Source organism: Ascaphus truei, chromosome 9, assembly GCF_040206685.1.
Source record: "Ascaphus truei isolate aAscTru1 chromosome 9, aAscTru1.hap1, whole genome shotgun sequence".
NCBI classification, from domain to species: Eukaryota; Metazoa; Chordata; class Amphibia; order Anura; family Ascaphidae; genus Ascaphus; species Ascaphus truei.
This window is the reverse complement of record NC_134491.1, coordinates 30,596,413-30,614,333: the sequence shown is the minus strand read 5'-3', so window position 1 is coordinate 30,614,333 and position 17,921 is coordinate 30,596,413. Positions and strand designations below refer to the sequence as shown.

Sequence of the window (17,921 nt, the reverse complement as noted above, 5' to 3'; positions counted from 1 at the left end):
CCAGTCGCCATTGCGAAAGTTGTATTTCAGATTCTGGAGACGTCGCTGGCTGCAAGGGCAGTGACGTCAGTAAGGGGGAAGGCAGACCTGCGGAGAAGCTCCTTGATTGGCTTGTAGCCAGTCACATGTGGAGACCGTTTCTCCAAAAATCAAATTCAGAATTTTGGTAGCGCTGTTGCTTCATCGCGTCCACTATAAGCGCCAGCGACAATGCATTTGTTTTGGCGCAACATTGTGTCGCTGTCACTATAAGTACAGACAAAGGGCTCGCTCAGACAGGGGCCAGATCGTGGCGTTTGGGGGCGTGTAACGAACGCGTCACGGAGCTGGTTCGCCTTTATTGGCTGAACCAGCTCGCGTCACGCGACTGTAGCCCCAAATTTCAATTTGGGTTGTGCCGGCAAAATGTCGCAGCGAAAACGCTGTGCTTTGCCGCCGGTGGAGTTTTCAGTTTGAAAACTCCAACCGCACAACCCAAATTTGCGACGGACGTGTGCGCGCAACGCGCCCTGTCTGAGCTCAGCCTAACTCTCTGCCGAGATATTCCGTCCAGATGCTGAATATAAATATAAAATACAGGAACTATTGGTATCCAAGTCTTCTTAAATCTTTCATCTGCATTTCTGGCAATGACAATGATCGAGTTTTCAAAATATCTTTATTCGTCAATCCTTCAAGGCAACGGATGTTGTTCCAGCTTCAGCACAAGGAGAACCGCAGATACTCGCACACCTAACACGAGTCTCATTTCCTGGGTCACCACTGCAATGTTTTTCAGTGATTATTCTAATGCATCTCAATGAGACAAACAACAACACAAAACCCTATCGTTTTTAGTATATGAAATAATCCAGCCTGCTTTTGCAGCGAAACCCTGCTACAGACAGTACAGCTGTAAGCAGGATCCAGACACATTCGTACATCTCTTATTATTAATGCACAAGGTTATGGATTTTATCCTAGCCTCAACTGTGCAATGGGACATTTGGTCACTGCCGTCTCGCCGTGACCAAATCGCTGTCTGGGTTTAGCTGCAGAGTGACCGTCCCCGGCAGCCGCTTCGCCAATGGCCATTTGTACGAGAAGGTAAGTTTTAGGGTTAACTTGAGGTTTTAGTGGTTAGAGTAGGGGGTTAATTTAAGGGGTTGTAGCGGTTAAGGGTTAATTTAAGGGGTTAAGATTTCCAGGGTAGGGCGTAGCGTTAGTATCTGGGGTTAAGATTAGCGGGTTTTAGGGATTTACCTTGGCGGCAAGACGGTCAGTGTCTGAGTGTCCCTGCAGCGAGGTCACTTGCGGCAAAACGGCGGCAGAGATTAGGCGATAACCAAATGTCCTAGACCACTGAATTATTAGATCTGTTTAGGTTGTGTGATCTTGTGACAGATCCCGTCTGAAAGCCTCAGGTAACATTGTAAGCTTCTGAGGGAAGGAAAGGATCGTCTCATGTTGGGAAACACCTTTGTTAAAATGTAGGGGATTTGTTTTTTCCCCTACAAAATTGTTGCCTTTACTTAGTGCTGTGCCGGTAATATAAAACACACACAATGATTTCTGCAGCAGCTTTGCCTTCGGGAAACATTAGTAAATAACCTCCAAGACATTAACAGGTCATTAGATACATTTTTACAAAGCAAATTATAATAGGACTTTGCAGAGATATCATCTTCTCAGGTGATAGGATATACTCATTACAATTTCTGTGTCCTGATTCTTTCGGAACAGCACAACCCCGTCATTATTCCACTTCTTCTCATAGGCTTTATTTTATATTATCCGGAGACGCTGTCCGGGGCGAAAACAGCTCACAATGGCAACTTTGGATAATATAGAATAAGGACAATAGTGTTCAACACAACTCCAATGCTGAAAAATATAGTTTCATAGCGTTCCAGAAGAGCCTAGAGGGATCGACAACACATCTCCATTGATGGCAGTCTCTCTGAGCCTTCTAATGTCTGAAATAACATCACTGGCACAAAATAGCACCCCGCCAGATGTCCAAAAAGCAACAATATCTTAAATAATGTCATTCAATCATCATATTTCTATAGTGAGTTTATATATATATATATTAGCACTTTAATGGTACATTAAAAAAAAAGTGTGCAGTTTGTGTATAAATGTAAATTCTGCTGAGTGTAAATACTGCAGAGGTACCTGAACAACCCAAGACATATGGGAAAGATTCCTTTCTGACGGGAAAACCATCCTTCATGTAACCTTTTCATGTTGGAAGGGCATGCAATGCATCACACAATACAGAGCCGCAGAGAGTTTAGAAGAGTGTTTGCAGATCATTAAAGACCTGCAAGCCTAATACATTTTCTATACCAAGTTATGACAACGGAATGTTACCACTTTACTATCAGTAGGGCCAGCAATGCATTGAAGAGCAATGTATGCTGTTTATACACAGAACAACACAAATCCATTACATGCAATGCATATGTATATTATACACAATGCCATGTGCACATACATGTACACCTTCAATATGGGAGGGGTGGCAACACATTGCATTTTAATTGCATTTCTGCACTTAAGTGATTCAATTCAAATTGAAAATAAATGATTGGTTGTTGAATCCACAATTATCCCCTGTGTCTTCACTTAGAATCAGCCCTAACCATTTAACACATAATTAAGTACATTTGTAGTAAACGCAGGGCAATATACATTTCCTTTATGGATATCAATGTATATCTGTATTATACACACAGCAATATGCCTCTATATTATAAGGATTATTTATCTGTGTTAATGCAGTTAAATGGGGTTTATGCCTCTATGAGCAAATGAGCTGAAGCCTTATTTCCAGCATGCCACAGATATCACATAACATACTCATGTAAAAGACACCATTAAAGCCGCATTTGGAAGGCATGTGATGGACTGCAAGCACTTTCTTCCGTGTTTTCTGCATAAAGTGAACAGAGGAATATTCCATTTTTTAAACAAAGCAAAATAAAAATAATTGTACATGAAATCCCAGTTTGTTTGGTTTCAATCTTTTTTTTACTACTATAAGTTAATTTATGTTTTGAAGGAAACCCCCAAATGCGACAGAAACCCACAAAGCCAACAGCATTTAATAATGACAATGCGATTGTGCCCAGTTAGACTCATGACATTTTCTTCCTACTAGTGACATGTTGAAAATCTCCATATGGAGTCATTTCCTAAGATTATACTATGCATATTTTGTTATATCCAGCTACTTTGGGGGAATGACTTTCACCCCTACTAGAATATATCTAAACCTTTTTTTCTAATGAATATACCTCAGCTGATTATTTGCTGTATCGTGAGATATAAGTCTGCATGGTTTATCTGAAAGTCTGATATCGGCAAAATGTTACCAGCGTGTCTGGCTTGGGTGTTCACTGCCGATGAGCTACACTGGAAGAGAAAGTGAAGTTTACTGTGTGGACGACTGTGCAGATTTTACATTAAATGCATGCAGTGGCAAAAAAAGATTAAAAAAAAGGAAATAAACATGAGTTGCTATATAAGTTTTTCCAACGACCTTGTGTTTAACCTTGACTGGTAATGCTATCTTTGGAGCAGCATCATGCGCTTGGAAGGATACACTATGCAGAGAAAATGTTTTCAACTGTCTCTTAGACAGGGACACACACACAAAGTTAGACGCCTGCAGCAGAGGTTGCGGGAGAAACGGGCTCATTAATGTTTTAAGGAGCAGCGTTTCAGGTGGTTAATCTTTTGAACTTGAAATGACACAAAGTTGGTTCTCTCGGTGGTGGAAATATCAATTGCAGCTGGATGCCAAAGAGATTGGAGATGACTGTTTCATTTCGATCTTGGTCTCGTCTCCCCCGTTATTGCTGATTTAGAAGCATCCTCCAGTGATGACCCTCCGGTTACCGCAGTATGTGCTTCCAAAAATCAAACTAAAAACACAACAAAGGTACCTGGCAACTTAGGGTCATTGCTAAGCTGCTCAAGCAGAAACTGTTGATGTAAACAAGGGACAAAAAAAATATCGGCTGGGGGTTGGACAAACCCCATCTTCCTTTTGTTATTTTTGCTTTCACAGTGACCCATATGCTGATCTTCCTCTGGAGGGTGTTAGGTGCCCAGTGAATGCTCCTCTGTCCCAGGTTGTCAGGAGGACTGCATAAGGCCCGTGAGGCGCTTGGATGTCAAAGACTTACCCTGTGAAACAGAACAAACAAAGGAAGACTTAGGGCCACAGCCACAATCAGCATGGCCGCATGGACATGATACCGATGTAAATGAGTTCCTCAGGGTATCAGTTCACTATTCTGTTTGATAGTCTTCACATCAACTGAGCTAAACTTGTTTCTTTACTGTCAAACATTTGATGCAATTAACTCATGCACATTGTTTTATTCCACAGACCTTGCGTTAGGTTTCATCAGGGCAGCAAACGGAAATGCATAAAAAGTACAACAAATGGAGAAAGCAGCACTGGAAAGGTAACATTTCTCCTTACCAGAAATAGATCATCACTGCGTACCAGGTACATTTATTTAGGGGAGCGAACCACCTAGCTACAACCTTTCAGGACCTCATGAGCCTTTCATCAGGTACAGTAGGCAGGGGATGGCAATAAACAGAAATGTTTGGGCTCCGGAAAAAGCTAAGAATATCTACCCAGGGTCAGGGCCGCCAACAGGGGGGGGGGGTCTGCCGGGGTTAGCGTCACAGGCCCCGTGAGTTAGGGGGCCCGGCCGTCTTGGCCGTGCCCGTTAAAAAATAAATAAAACCCGCAGTATGGCTGTGGGGCAGTGGTAGGTCTCTCTGATGGCAGCGCCGGAAGTCTGCTGGGCTAAGCTTCCGGCGTGAGGCCCAGCGCGCGCGTTAGCAGCCACAGTGTGGGACAGCCAGACAGTTGTCTGCAGAGCGGCGGGGCCAGCGGCAACTGCTCTGACCTGCCGTCAGGCCCACCACAGCCACCGGGCCTGACCTGAGACCATCCCCAAGGTAAGTCTGATTTTTATATGTATTGGTGGGTTGGGGTATATTTCTTTTAATATGTATTGGGGGGTCGTGTACTTTTTATATGTATTGGGGAGGTGGGGGTATTTATATATATATATATATATATATTGGGGGGTATTTTTATATGTATTGGGAGGATGTGGGGGTATTTTGTATATGTATTGGGAGGGTCTCGCATATTTTAGCATTGTGTCCAGTATTTTTGGACACGCCACCTGGCAACTGTAGCCGCCCCGCCCCGTCCCCACCAGCAATTGGCCTAATGCCCCCCCCCTCCTCATAGCAACGGCACTCCCTTTGCAGCCACCGGCCCTCCCGCACCAACGCCCCCCCAGTAGCAGCCACGAGCCCCACCCTGTAGCAGCCACCAGCCCACCTTAAGCCACCGGCCATCCCGCAGCCACCACCTCCCCCCTCCACGATTTTTATTTGTATTGGGGGTGTATTTTTTATATGTATTGGGGGGGGGGGGGGGGTATATTTAATGTGTATTGGGGGGGGTTGGGGTATACTTTTATATGTATTGGGTGGTGGGGGTATTTGGTGGAGTTTGGGGTATATTTTTATATGTATTGGTGGGTTGGGGTATATTTTTTTTAATATTTCTTGGGGGTCGTGTACTTTTATATATGTATTGGGGGGTATTTTTATATGTATTGGGGGTATTTTTATATGTTTTGGGAGGACGTGGGGGTATTTTTTTATATGTATTGGGGGGGGGGTGTATTTTTTACATGTATTTGGTGGGGTTTGGGGTACATTTTTATATGTATTGGGGGGTATTTTTATATGTATTGGGGGGTATTTTTATATGTTTTGGGAGGACGTGGGGGTATTTTTTATATGTATTTGGTGGGGTTTGGGGTACATTTTTATATGTATTGGGAGGTAAAAGTTGCGCGCTAAAAAATGTTTACGGTGGTAGGTGCGCTATGGGTTGGGGGGGTGGGGCCTGCTCCTTTCATTTGTCCTGGGCCCCATGATTTCTGTTGGCGGCCCTGCCCAGGGTAGTTAATTATCCTCTGATGGGGGCTCTAACACTGAGAGGGGTGATTTGGTGAAGCGCTGTTGTACTAATTAATACCTTTTTCCAGGGTTTGTCCCCTATGCTGGAGAAGGGTGCATTCCGCTCGCTGCATCTCCCAACACCCCGAACTGGAAACACTGCAGCTTCATGTTAAACAATGACATCAGTCTCATCTCAGTTTCGGAGTACTGTTACCTTTCTCTCCATTATTTACCTCCGCTCTCTCACTTGCACTTTTACCTCTACCCTTAGCCCTTTCTCCTCTAAACCCTCCTTCTTTAATTCTCATTGTTTATGGTCATTGCCCTCATTTTGCAGCCCTCGCCTCCCATCTCCTCCTCGCCTCCCATCTCCTCCTCGCCTCCCATCTCCTCCTCGCCTCCCATCTCCTCCTCGCCTCCCATCTCCTCCTCGCCTCCCATCTCCTCCTCGCCTCCCATCTCCTCCTCGCCTCCCATCTCCTCCTCGCCTCCCATCTCCTCCTCGCCTCCCATCTCCTTCTCGCCTCCCATCTCCTTCTCGCCTCCCATCTCCTTCTCACCTTGTAAGCTCTTTGGAGCAGGGACTCCTCTTTCGAAATGTTAGTTTAATGTGTTAAGCACTTATTCCCATGATCTGTTATTTATATTATTTGTTATTTATATGATTGTCACATTTATTACTACTGTGAAGCACAATGTACATTAATGGCGCTATATATATATAAAAATAAAGACACACATACATACCTCACACATACATCACATCTCTTTCTCACCTCACATCTCCATCCTTAAAAAAACAACAGTACACTTTTATCAGCCCTAGACAGGACGGCTCCTGCCACCACACATCGCCCTGACAATTTAAGCTACAACCATGGCACACAAACTTTACCCACTACCTTGAAAAGTGCTCGTGCACCACTTAACTTTTCTAGATGAAATCGTGCTCTAAAGTCGATTTCTTCCACTAAAAATTCATACTCTCCTTCTATAGCAAAATACAAAAATGCCCAATGCTACATCCAATGTGACAATGCATACAGTATTTAAATACTTCAATGTTAATATTCTCATGAGTAAGGGTCGTTTAGTTTAACCCTTTGGCCAAAGCATTGTAAGCCTGTAGCCACTTCATGGCATTACCAGTATGCAGGTCCTAACTAGCTCCTTATACAACACTGCCCTTTCCCTTGCCAACTGACCTCTTCCCCTCTCTCTTGTCCCATGTCACCAACTGTCTCTCCACAATCTCCTATAGGATGTCCCACCATTACTTCAAATGTAACATATCCAAAACATAACTAATACCTTTTCCCCTTTCATCTGTCACCTCTACACCCAAACTCTCCCTCACTGTCAATACCGCAATCTCATCAGCACCCCAAACCCGCTGCCTAGGGGTCATCTTTGACTCTGCCCTTCATTCCTCATATTCACTTCATCACTATGTCCTGCCATCTCCGCCTCCGTAATATCGCTAGGATACGCCCTTTTCTCATTCATGACACTACTAAAATCCTAATTCCCTCATCCTGTCCCGCCTTGACTATTGCAACCTTGTAGCTGGCATTCCCTTTGTCTGCCTGTCCCAACTCCAACCCACCCAAAATGCTGCTGCCACACTCATCTAGCTCGCCGCTTCACTTCTGCCTCGCCACTATGAAAATCTCTACACTGGATTCCCATATCCACTAGAATGTGCTGGACCCTGGTCTTTGGCCAGGGGACAGCTTGCCCGCACGGAAACTGCCCCGTGTTCATGCAAGGGTTAACCTTGCTGGTCGTGCGCTGCTATTAATTTAAAGGCACCTTATTTTAAAAATTGGTCGGTGCTTAGGTAGGAGGCGCGCGATCGGCAGTAATTTGGGGCAATTGTGGGTGCATGGTGTAGCCTCATGTGAATAGCAGTTGGGTTAGCTACATAAAGGGAGTTTTAGCAGCGGGGTATTATTATTTAAAGTTGACTTACATCGGATTAACATCTCAGCAACAAGGCAGGTAGAATTTACCAGGGGCATCTGGTTTGACAGGTGCTGGTGAAGGATCTTCTGGGTGTGAAAACGCATCATTTATTAATTTTAAGGATCTTTAAAAAAATTGGGTGTTGAAAAAGTTAAACAATGTAGAGAAAACAGTGGCTAACCTTTGCTTGCTTGTTGATAAGGTTTCTAATGCTGTATTGTTACAGAATATTACGAATGCTTTGATGCGGTGGGTTCTGGGTTAGAGCTTGCAGGTGTTGTGTGTTTAATGAGAAGAGATGTAATAATGCTGAGGTTGAAGATTGGTGTTATAAGGATGTTATGGGATGTGAAACAACTCCTTAGGTATGCACTTACCTTTTATCATTTACATTATATCAGTGATTCTCTTTATTACCAGGTATGAAGGAGATTTTAAATGTGATAACGTTGATGAGGAGAGAAGAAAATATATTCCTAAATCTTTTAAAACTGTAACAAGCCTTTTGTATTTATGCTAATGTTTTAATAGAAAAAGACACTTCAGCTGTTAGTTCTTTATTTAAACATATCAGCATTATTTTAGAAGCTTATAAGCTTTTTGTTGGTATAGGTTGTTTTTTTTTATGATGAACAATTCTGACAAAAATGGTCTGTTCATCCTAGGATTATTTGGGGCATCAAGGACATAGATTTGTGGTCATCCTTTTTGTCGTTTTGTAATTCTGTGCCCTTTCCATCGGCAACTGGCCAGCAAAAGAATTCAATTTGGTCCGCGGGAGTTAAAGGGATATGCAAGGTCTTCAATGAGTCTAATTGTAGAGAGCAATCAGCCTGCAAATACAGCTCATCCCCCTTATAACGCTGTGCTCGGGGTCCAAAGAATCATATCGCGTTATAAGCGGATCGCGTTAGAAATAATGTACAATTGTATGAATTGTACAATAAAGTATTTAAGATACCGATAATCATGTTGTAAAGTATTCGTATTTATGAATATTGGTAGCCACACGTGCATCGCGTTATAAGTGGATTTGCGGCGTAACGGATCGCGTTATAACGGGGTTTAGCTGTATAGGCATGAATGGTCATCGTGTGGAGTTAATCGCTCAGACAGGCGTGTCCAGGATTTAAAAGCGACGAGACCAGTGAAAAAAAAAGAGATGTAGTATTGACTAGATGTATATCCAAAGAAAAGAATGGGTGTTATGAATGATGGTTTTTAGTAATGGTTTCTGGATTCCATCAGTAAATATTGCTTCATTTGAGGAAACGGATAATTTATAATCGTTTTTTCATGCTCAGAATTTTGTAATTAATAAGTTTAAAAAAAGAGTTACTATTGGGAAGAATTGCAGGCCCCTTTGTGGAAAAACATTAGATTTTTTTTTTAGACTGTCCCTGTTAGCTGTGGCTCCTAAAAAGGAACCTGGTACATTTCGTTTAATTCACAATTTGTCTTACCCGAGTGGCTTGTCAGTTAATGATGGTATTCATAAAGATATTTGTCATGTGTCATATGCAACATTTGAGAAGACCGTTTGCTTAATTAGAGGCAGCACTCCAGTGGATTAATATTGGATTGATTAAAGTGACATCATATCGATGTTTTCGGTCCTAATCATGGACCTTTGTCAAGATGTCAACCATCTGATTTCACTTTAAGAAATCCAATATTAGTCCTGGAGTGCTGCCTTTTTTCCTGCTTGGAAGGAGAATACATTGCTTTTATGGATTGCGTCGTATGGCGCATGGCGAGCACCCGAGGCCGTTCCAAACAAGGAGTCACGTGAGTGCACCGTTTTTCTATACCCATTGCTTACTTAGAGAACCAGGTAATGGTGCTCATTAGCGAAAGCTGGTATTGAGGTTGCTTGTAGATTGTTACCTATTAATCCTTTAAGTTTTAATTTGCTCCCTATTTATTTTTATTTCAAAGTTTTTTCTTCACTTTGAAACTGCTGTCTCTCAGTAGGGTTACTGGCTATACATATTAGCCCAGGCTGTGCTGAGAAGCTGTGTAATACGGCACAAATAGTGCAGATTGCTTTATAAATAAAAACAGTAAGAAGTACAGTATTACACTGCATGCGCAGGCGTTGAGACCATCCAGGGTCAGATTCTGGAAAGGATACAGCTCTGCTTAGCTGGAGCAGACGTTCTGAAGACTACCCAGTGGCTGGTGGATTATCTGGAAGTTTTTCTAGCCAAGATTTGGTCCCTCTGTCCCTGGTCATCACCAACATTAACGGTGGACGGCCGTCGCAGTTGGGACACCGGTGGGAGGAGTGCTGTATCCTTTCCAGAATCTGACCCTGGGTGGTCTCAATGCCGGCTCATATATAAAATCAACTACAGCTTCTTATATTTGACAAACTACTGTGGCTCTTCAACAATAAAGAATGATTAGAATAATAAGGAATGCATTTATAAATAAGGACTAAATTATATGGCAATAGCCAGTACCACTATATAAAGTAACAATGTATGGTGCTGCTCATTATGCTTACACAGTGTACAAAGGTAGGAAGTTTCCCAGCCCCAACCTGAAATGAGAAATGCACATTGAAAGCAGCAGCTCATACTGTATTTGGGAATCCAATGACACTTAAATGAACAAGAACAAGAAAAACTATGTAGGATAGCCCCTACATTTTCTTCACAATATAAGCTGCTTCTTTATCTTCATGATTCGCACTTGCGCCCTCTAACATTGGCCCTCTACTCCTTGACAAAGAACTACTGTTCGAAACGCGTAGGAGGTTGCTCTCCTCCGTTTGTTGGATGTTTATATATTAATAAATAATCTATTTTGTTTCTCCTGGGACCCACTTTTTTGGATTGTGCGCCAGTTTTCCTCTTTCTTCTACTCTAACATTGGCAACCCAGAAAATATAACACTGTCTGATGACAACGCCACAGTAAGGAAAGAGGGAGGGAAGGGGAGAGAGGGAAGGAAGGGGAGGGGGGCGCGGCCATGACTTGTGTGTCCATGTGCTGGAGTGGAATATATAAAACATTGTGGAGATATGTCAGATTGATCGAGCGCTGTAAAGTCCCGTACGCCGCCCCCCCACCCCCCTCCTAGTTTGCCCTGAAGCCGGGCCCCGTCCCCCAGGCCCTGCATGTAAATGAGTGTGAGGACAGGCAGTAAATACATGTGTGTCCCCTGTGAGCCTGCAGCAGGGCTCTGCTACCAAGCACAGGCTGCTTCATTCCCGGAGATAATTGCCTCTGAGCTTTTCCACAACCCTCCTCCCCTCCTCATTGGCTGATGCGTGCACCACGTGATGCGTCAGCACTGCAAAATACAAGGAGCTGGTAGCTCCAGCAGAAAAAAAGGGAGAGTGAACTCCAATGTCCCATATGCTAAACAATCATATGTAGAAGTATGCAATCACTGTCCAGGTAGAGCCAAGGATTGGAATCTCCAAGCAGGTATAAATTATAAAGTGCATGTACTATAAACATGGGGTGGTGTATGATTTTATGAAGGAATCAGTTGGAGGTTAATGAGCAAATGTGGACAAGGGGCACAGAAAAAAATGACCACCGTCAGCCTAACTGTGACCCATAAAAGTCCCAATAATGCTAACCTTACCGACTGGTCTCACATACCACCCTTTTCAGCCATGTGAAAGCTTGATGACGTGCCCCGTGATAAGCCATAAACAGCTAACGGGTATGCCGTGGCTGGGAAATACACGTGTGTATGGCGTTCCTGGGAGAGACGCCGGCCGTGGAATCCGCCACTCCGCTGTAGGCTTGCGAGCCTGCCCCTCACCTCACCGATGTGTGTGGAAGCTGTATGGGAGCTGTGCCTCTGCAACCGGCTGCGCTGGTCTGGGAGCCCACGTGATGATGCGTGCGCGTGCACTGATCTTCCTGGGGCTGTGCGTAAGAACCAACCGCGGCGCTGAGACCGGGGATCGGTGTGTGGTATCCTCCGGCGTCTGTCAGCTGGATAGCGCCTTCCGTGGATAGATATCACCTGCTATGTTTGGAGATGCCTGTGTGCTCCATTCGAAAAGGCAGTAGCAAGGTTGTAGAGGGAAAAGAATGGTCACTACGTCCTGAAGCACCGATCACAAGCGTGGTGAATTAAAAGTTCTTTATTGCAAAAAGCTGGACATCAAGACACAAGCTCTGACGCGTTTCATCCCGTGCAAGGGACTTTATCAAAGATCTTTGATAAAGTCCCTTGCACGGGATGAAACGCGTCAGAGCTTGTGTCTTGATGTCCAGCTTTTTGCAATAAAGAACTTTTAATTCACCACGCTTGTGATCGGTGCTTCAGGACGTAGTGACCATTCTTTTCCCTCTACAACCCTGGTAGCTCCAGCAGGCTGACGCGTCACAGCACGTAGTCAGCTGTGCAGTTAGGAGGGACTGGGACCGCCTCGGGAGAATAGCATGTGATGGTGGGGAACACGCACGCGGCCGCACGCGCCGCCGGACGCAGCCTGATCCAAGCCTAAGAGGTTTTTGAGCAAAGAAAAAACCACTGAACATTAAACCTGGATTTCCATAATAAACATACAAGATTAGTACATATCTTATGTGTTGAAATTACAGATCAAAACTAATTACAGGGTGCAGGTTACTGTAATGCAACATTGTCTTTGGTATGGTTGTATCAAATGTAAGAAGCTTGTTAATACAATGTCTTATATTTAATTGGGATTGTTACTCAGAGGAGTCTGTTCCAGCCCAGATCTTGCAGTGTAATTGTAAAAAGTAGGAAATATAGACTACGGGCAGTCGTTGTTTTACAACGCTTCGTTTTACAACGAATGGCTTATCCAACGCTATGCAATGCATACCTATGTTCATTGTTACAACGCCAAAACGCCTTATCCAAAGCTCTTACGATGCTTTGCAACGTTGTTTTGTGTATAATATATATATATATATAATACTATATATTATTATATAATATATTATGTTATATTATATATATATATATATATATATATAATACAGTATATACAGTACACTATATAATTTATGTGTGTGCTGCATATCTTATTGTCTGCGTAAAATATTTGGTGTATTTTAGTGTTAAAAATGCCTTCAGGAACGGAACCTTTCATTTAATCAGTGTTCCTATGGGATAACGTGTTTTGCTTTACAACGTTTCGCTATCCAACGCCATTTTGAGTAACGCATTGTGTCAGGTACACTTCACAATATGATACATCCCATTACAAAATGTGCATTATACCACATCGCCCTAACTCTTTACACCACAAACCAAATCCCAAGCCGATAAACAGTGTGTTTTGCAAGGACTTGCAGGTTTTGTTAAGAGTTGGGTGGGGGCGAGTGCATGTTTTGTTGAGTGTGCGTACAGTAGAGGGGGGCGGCTGTTGGGATGCCCAGGGAGGCCGACAGGCGGGGGGTTCAGTACACCTGCTCTGAGCCCAGCGGCTCCGGTACCAACGTCCTTGAACGGTCACCCTCCACCACCAGGCCGTGCTCTCGGGTACAGAGGGCCCGCTTATCTGCCCCCCCCGCCCTCAAGCTCAGCAACTGTTTTACCCCACTCCTCCCACCCCGCTCAATAACATGGGCCCAGGTCAACATTCGGTCTTGGGCCCTGGGAGAGCGGTCAGCCTGGAGATGTGCGGTTACGTTCATAGCAGTCTGGAGGATCTTCTAGCAGCAAAAGGGACACAGTAGAGGGAGGTCGTGTTTTCTATGATAAGAAGGGAAGTGGACAAATGAAAGTGCCCCCCAACGGAGGTGGTGGTCATCCTAAATACATAGGAAACCTGGCTCACTAGATGAGGGAATCAGCCTTGGTCTGGCCCCAGTTTACATTGTATGACATTGCAGATATGTCACCTTCTAAAGACCCAAATCTGTCTGTCAATTTCTAAATCTCCTTTTTTCATGGGAAACTTTAACGAAGGATACTTTAATTACGTTTATGAAGACTATTGATCAAAGTCTCATCTGCAAAAGTGGGGCAAAAATGGCCCAGATTTAGGAGTACTTCATTACTTTTGGGCAATATATTTGTCTGTTGCCCTGTCTGTTTGTTTACTGCTCCATTGCCCTTCTGCCATTCATCCCGATTCTGTCTTTTGGATTTTACATCTTTGTTAAACTCAGATAAACTTTTTTTTATATCAGTATTGCTGACCTGAAGAAGACAGTAGAACTCTGAAACACGTTTGCTTAAAATATCCATTGTTAGTAAAAAAAAAAAAAAAAAAAAAAAAAAAAAGGGGGATGATGTATAACTGAAATCTATAAAATCCACAGATTTGTCAAAGAAAAAAACTATACATTTTTCAACTTGATTAGTTGCCCTATTTTGGACGCCAGGTTTTCATAACCCCTCTCTATGAGCTCATAATCAGTGCAGCAAACTGAAAATAAATGACTCGTTGAACATGGTCTACCAGCCTGTCCATTTGACTAAAAAGATCCCTCAGTAAAGCTGGGGCCATCCCTTACAGGAATTGAGAGGGGTATGTATCAAGTGTCACAAATTATGCCAGTCTTAATCTGTCACTTTGCATCAGTGTGTCAAGGTGCTTTGCCCAAATTTTATTCCACTTGTGCCATGGCGCGTTCTTGGGGAGTGGGGATAGGAGGAGTTGGGGAAAAGATTATTAGGGCAATATTTTGATTAGAGAGCCACCCCTAAACCAAGTATGGTATACAGTGCTTCATGTAACATCAACGTCTGAGTCAGCATAAATCTGAAAATATGCTAATCTGATAAAAAAAATGAACATTAAATGTATTAAAACATCAGTATTATTTATATTGAAAAAACAAAATCCATTGTGCACTAATTTGCCACAATTTCTTTTCATTAAAATTGCAATATTGTTGTAAGACCAGAAATGTCCCTCTTTTTGTGTTTTTTACAGTGATACCATATTTATCTAACTGTATCGCTTATCACTATATATAAGTATCACTTATAACAGAGTAAATGAGTACTTCAGTATTAGGGGATAGCTTTCTTATTCGGACTAACAATTGATATTCTAAGACAATCTTTCTAGAGTTCTCTCTCTCCGTCAGGTCAGCAGTAGTAGTCATTGCAATATCGCAAACGGACGATCACAGCTATTTCTGCTTAACTTAGAGAATAAAGTTTCGCCTTTAATACAGTAAGCATATTAAATCTGCGGATCCGGAAAAGACGTTTGAATGGGTGAAACTGTAAACAAAACATTCCTGGCTTGACAAATTCAAGACACACTTACACGCACAATTATTCGGACCGTTGTTCACTAATGAGTCACATTTTAACATTTAGAAGATTATCACCGCGGCAATTTTCGGTCAACTGATGTGTGATTTTATACTATTGAGATATTTGGGGCAAATAATGCAGTTATTGGTGTGAATATTAAATACAATCTAGTGATACTGTACCTCAACAATGTTTGCAAAATGTGAGTATACCAGAAAACCTATGAAGAAGGGGAAATCCCTGATACTTAACTGAAAATGTATATTTATTCCTACTATCTGCCAGCAAATAAGGGCTCGTTGTCCCAATTACACTGCCCATTGCACCCTGCTGCTGGGAGCCTGTGAGTACAACCTGTATAGCTGTGCAGCGTACTCGGAGCCGTAGGGCTGTTATATAGTGTCCGCGTGCGCTACGCCATGCGCGGCACTTATAATTGGCTGAGGTTAGTCAGCCCTTCTATACAAGGGCCGCGCGCACGGCATTGAGCGTGTACCCGTCCGACAGCGGGGAAGACGGGGAATAGAATGATTTAAAGCGTCAGATCAGAGAGGCGGTTCCGTTCCTGCGTAGTGAATATAGGGTCAGTCATTAAGTGAACAGGGGAGCAGACACACAGATGTAGCAGATGCGATTGCAGACATTAACACGACGCCTTGAGCCAATGCGGGTGTGATATTTCATGCCCAATGTAATGGCGCTCCTCGTTTTTAGACGCAATGCGTCACATTAACAGCAGCAATAACATCTGCGACCTCTTCATATAAGCACCTCTGTATATAAGCACCTCTTTATATAAGCACAGGCATAGGACAACACATCGTTTAAAAAGCAATATAAATGAACATAAATATGAACTCACATAAAATCACTGAACCCCAAGCGGCAACATTAAGCAAACCCCGGTATTTTATTTGGCCGTAAACTGATAGCTTAGGTGTGAAGAGATGAGAGGGCCGCTGCACCGGAACTTACCACGCTGCGAGTGAACTTTTCTAAGGAGGTTCTACGGCCTTGCTCATTCTCAGTCTTAAAAAAAACAAAAAGGGGGGTTGGGGAGGAAGAATACAGGGAACAAATGCTTCAGCTTTCATCAGTTTGAGCGTTTGGAATACTAGCAAACGTTAGAGAAGCAAAAAACAGCACAAAGAAAACAGCGGTCAGTGTGTTTGCCAAAGCAATGAAAACACATGTGGGGGGAACGGGGGAATATGTAACTGTAGACAATCGATGTCGTATTTTCTGTGTCTGAGTCCTACAATCACTCACTTTGCCTTTTGCGTCTTTGTGTATTCAGCACTTAGGGTTATAAGTATCAATGCAAACGTGGTGCAGATTTGGGGGGCAGTTACCTGTACGACACAGATTTAGAAGACGCTATTGCACCCTTTATCTGACAATAACGCATTACCCCGGCGGTGAGTTTTATTTTGCGATTGGCTTTATTCTCACAATTGGAGCAGCGATTTGGATAAAGTTCGTTACTGCGGGATTATGGGTAAAATGTTATCTGCAACATGTGTATGTATCAAAGACAAAAATCCCATTGAAAGTAGTAGGATTGTTTTGTTGATACATCTGGTGCAGTTTGTTTTGCCCAAGAATTGCGCTGCTTTTGCCTTGATACACAGCCTCCCCCAAAATGTCTTTATATTTCCTCATGGTCCTTTAGTGTAAATTTGTGCAAATTAGCTTTCTCCCCCTCTGTTATACTAATCATTTACTTTTCTATAAAATCAATAATGATCTTTATATTATGTAGAAATGTTGATGGAAACGAATATCGACAGTATCCACTTTTTAAAATGACTCATTTACATTTGATATAAAGTGATGTTTGGCCTGATAACGGCAACGCCGAGATTGGTGCAGAATTCCGTTGGTCCATGTCCTAATAAAAGCAGTATGGATTGGATATTTTTTATTTGCGCTTTTTGCAGTTATACTGTGGGTCTAAATTCACAGCACAGAAGGTAAGCGACCAGGCACACGGTCTTGCGAAAGGATGATTTATTAGCAGTTCCAACGTTACGGCCGCGTAAGCAGTCTTTGTCAGTACCGTGTGCCTGTATCCCTCTCTGCGTTCTCGAAATTCACAGCGACATACAAATGTTAGAAATGGTTGAGATCCTTTTCCGTGGTTCTGTGATTTCATTTTATTGCAGCTCCAATATAGCTTACTGAGCGGGGCTGGCCCTTTAGGAATATATATTCATAATTAGATTTAAGCTTCCTATCACGGGCTTTTATGTTGCATTTGTTGTAAAGATGTTCAAATGTTTCGCGCACACTTTCAAACCTTGTGAAATTTGTCAAAGTTTCAGATTCGCTGAAAATCAAAACTTTTTACAATTTTGCGAACAGTTCGCCAAGTAAAAGTTTCCCGTCCTGAAATATAGAAGTTGGAGTGGGAGGGGAGAGGAGAGGGAGAGGAGCGGGAGAGGGGTCGGCAGAGGAGCGGGAGAGGAGCGGGAGAGACAGGTAGGTTCTTGCCTGGCGAAATGCAAAGTATGACTGAAACTAAGGTTTGATTGAAGAGGTCGAATCTTGCTTTGGGTTAGTCCATTTTGGCAGAATTTTTAAGGTTCCAAAGTTGTATTGAACTTTTTCAAATGTTTGAGCGAACCTTAGGCAAAGCAAATTTGAGCAAGATCACACACCTAATTCCCTATATTCTAAGTATTTATTTTGCAAAGCGCTACATACATTGTTGGTGCAATATGTATATATACACACACAGTTGT

The 17,921-nt window shown here is 42.9% G+C and overlaps 1 protein-coding gene across 3 annotated transcripts in view; it reads right to left on the bottom strand.

Annotated features, from left to right (window-relative positions):
- Window positions 1-627: 627 nt before the first annotated feature.
- RGS6 (regulator of G protein signaling 6) overlaps window positions 628-17,921 on the bottom strand; it is a 277,140-nt gene continuing 259,846 nt past the window's right edge. For 2 of the 3 annotated variants that reach the window (XM_075614222.1, XM_075614224.1), the window contains 2 exons: window positions 16,153-16,206; window positions 628-4,176 (listed from right to left, as the gene is read on the bottom strand). In XM_075614222.1, coding sequence (XP_075470337.1) covers window positions 4,126-4,176; window positions 16,153-16,206 — 105 coding nt within the window. In that variant the 3' untranslated portion in view covers window positions 628-4,125. The remainder of the gene's footprint in view (window positions 4,177-16,152; window positions 16,207-17,921) is intronic. The other variant, XM_075614223.1, reaches the window with a different exon arrangement.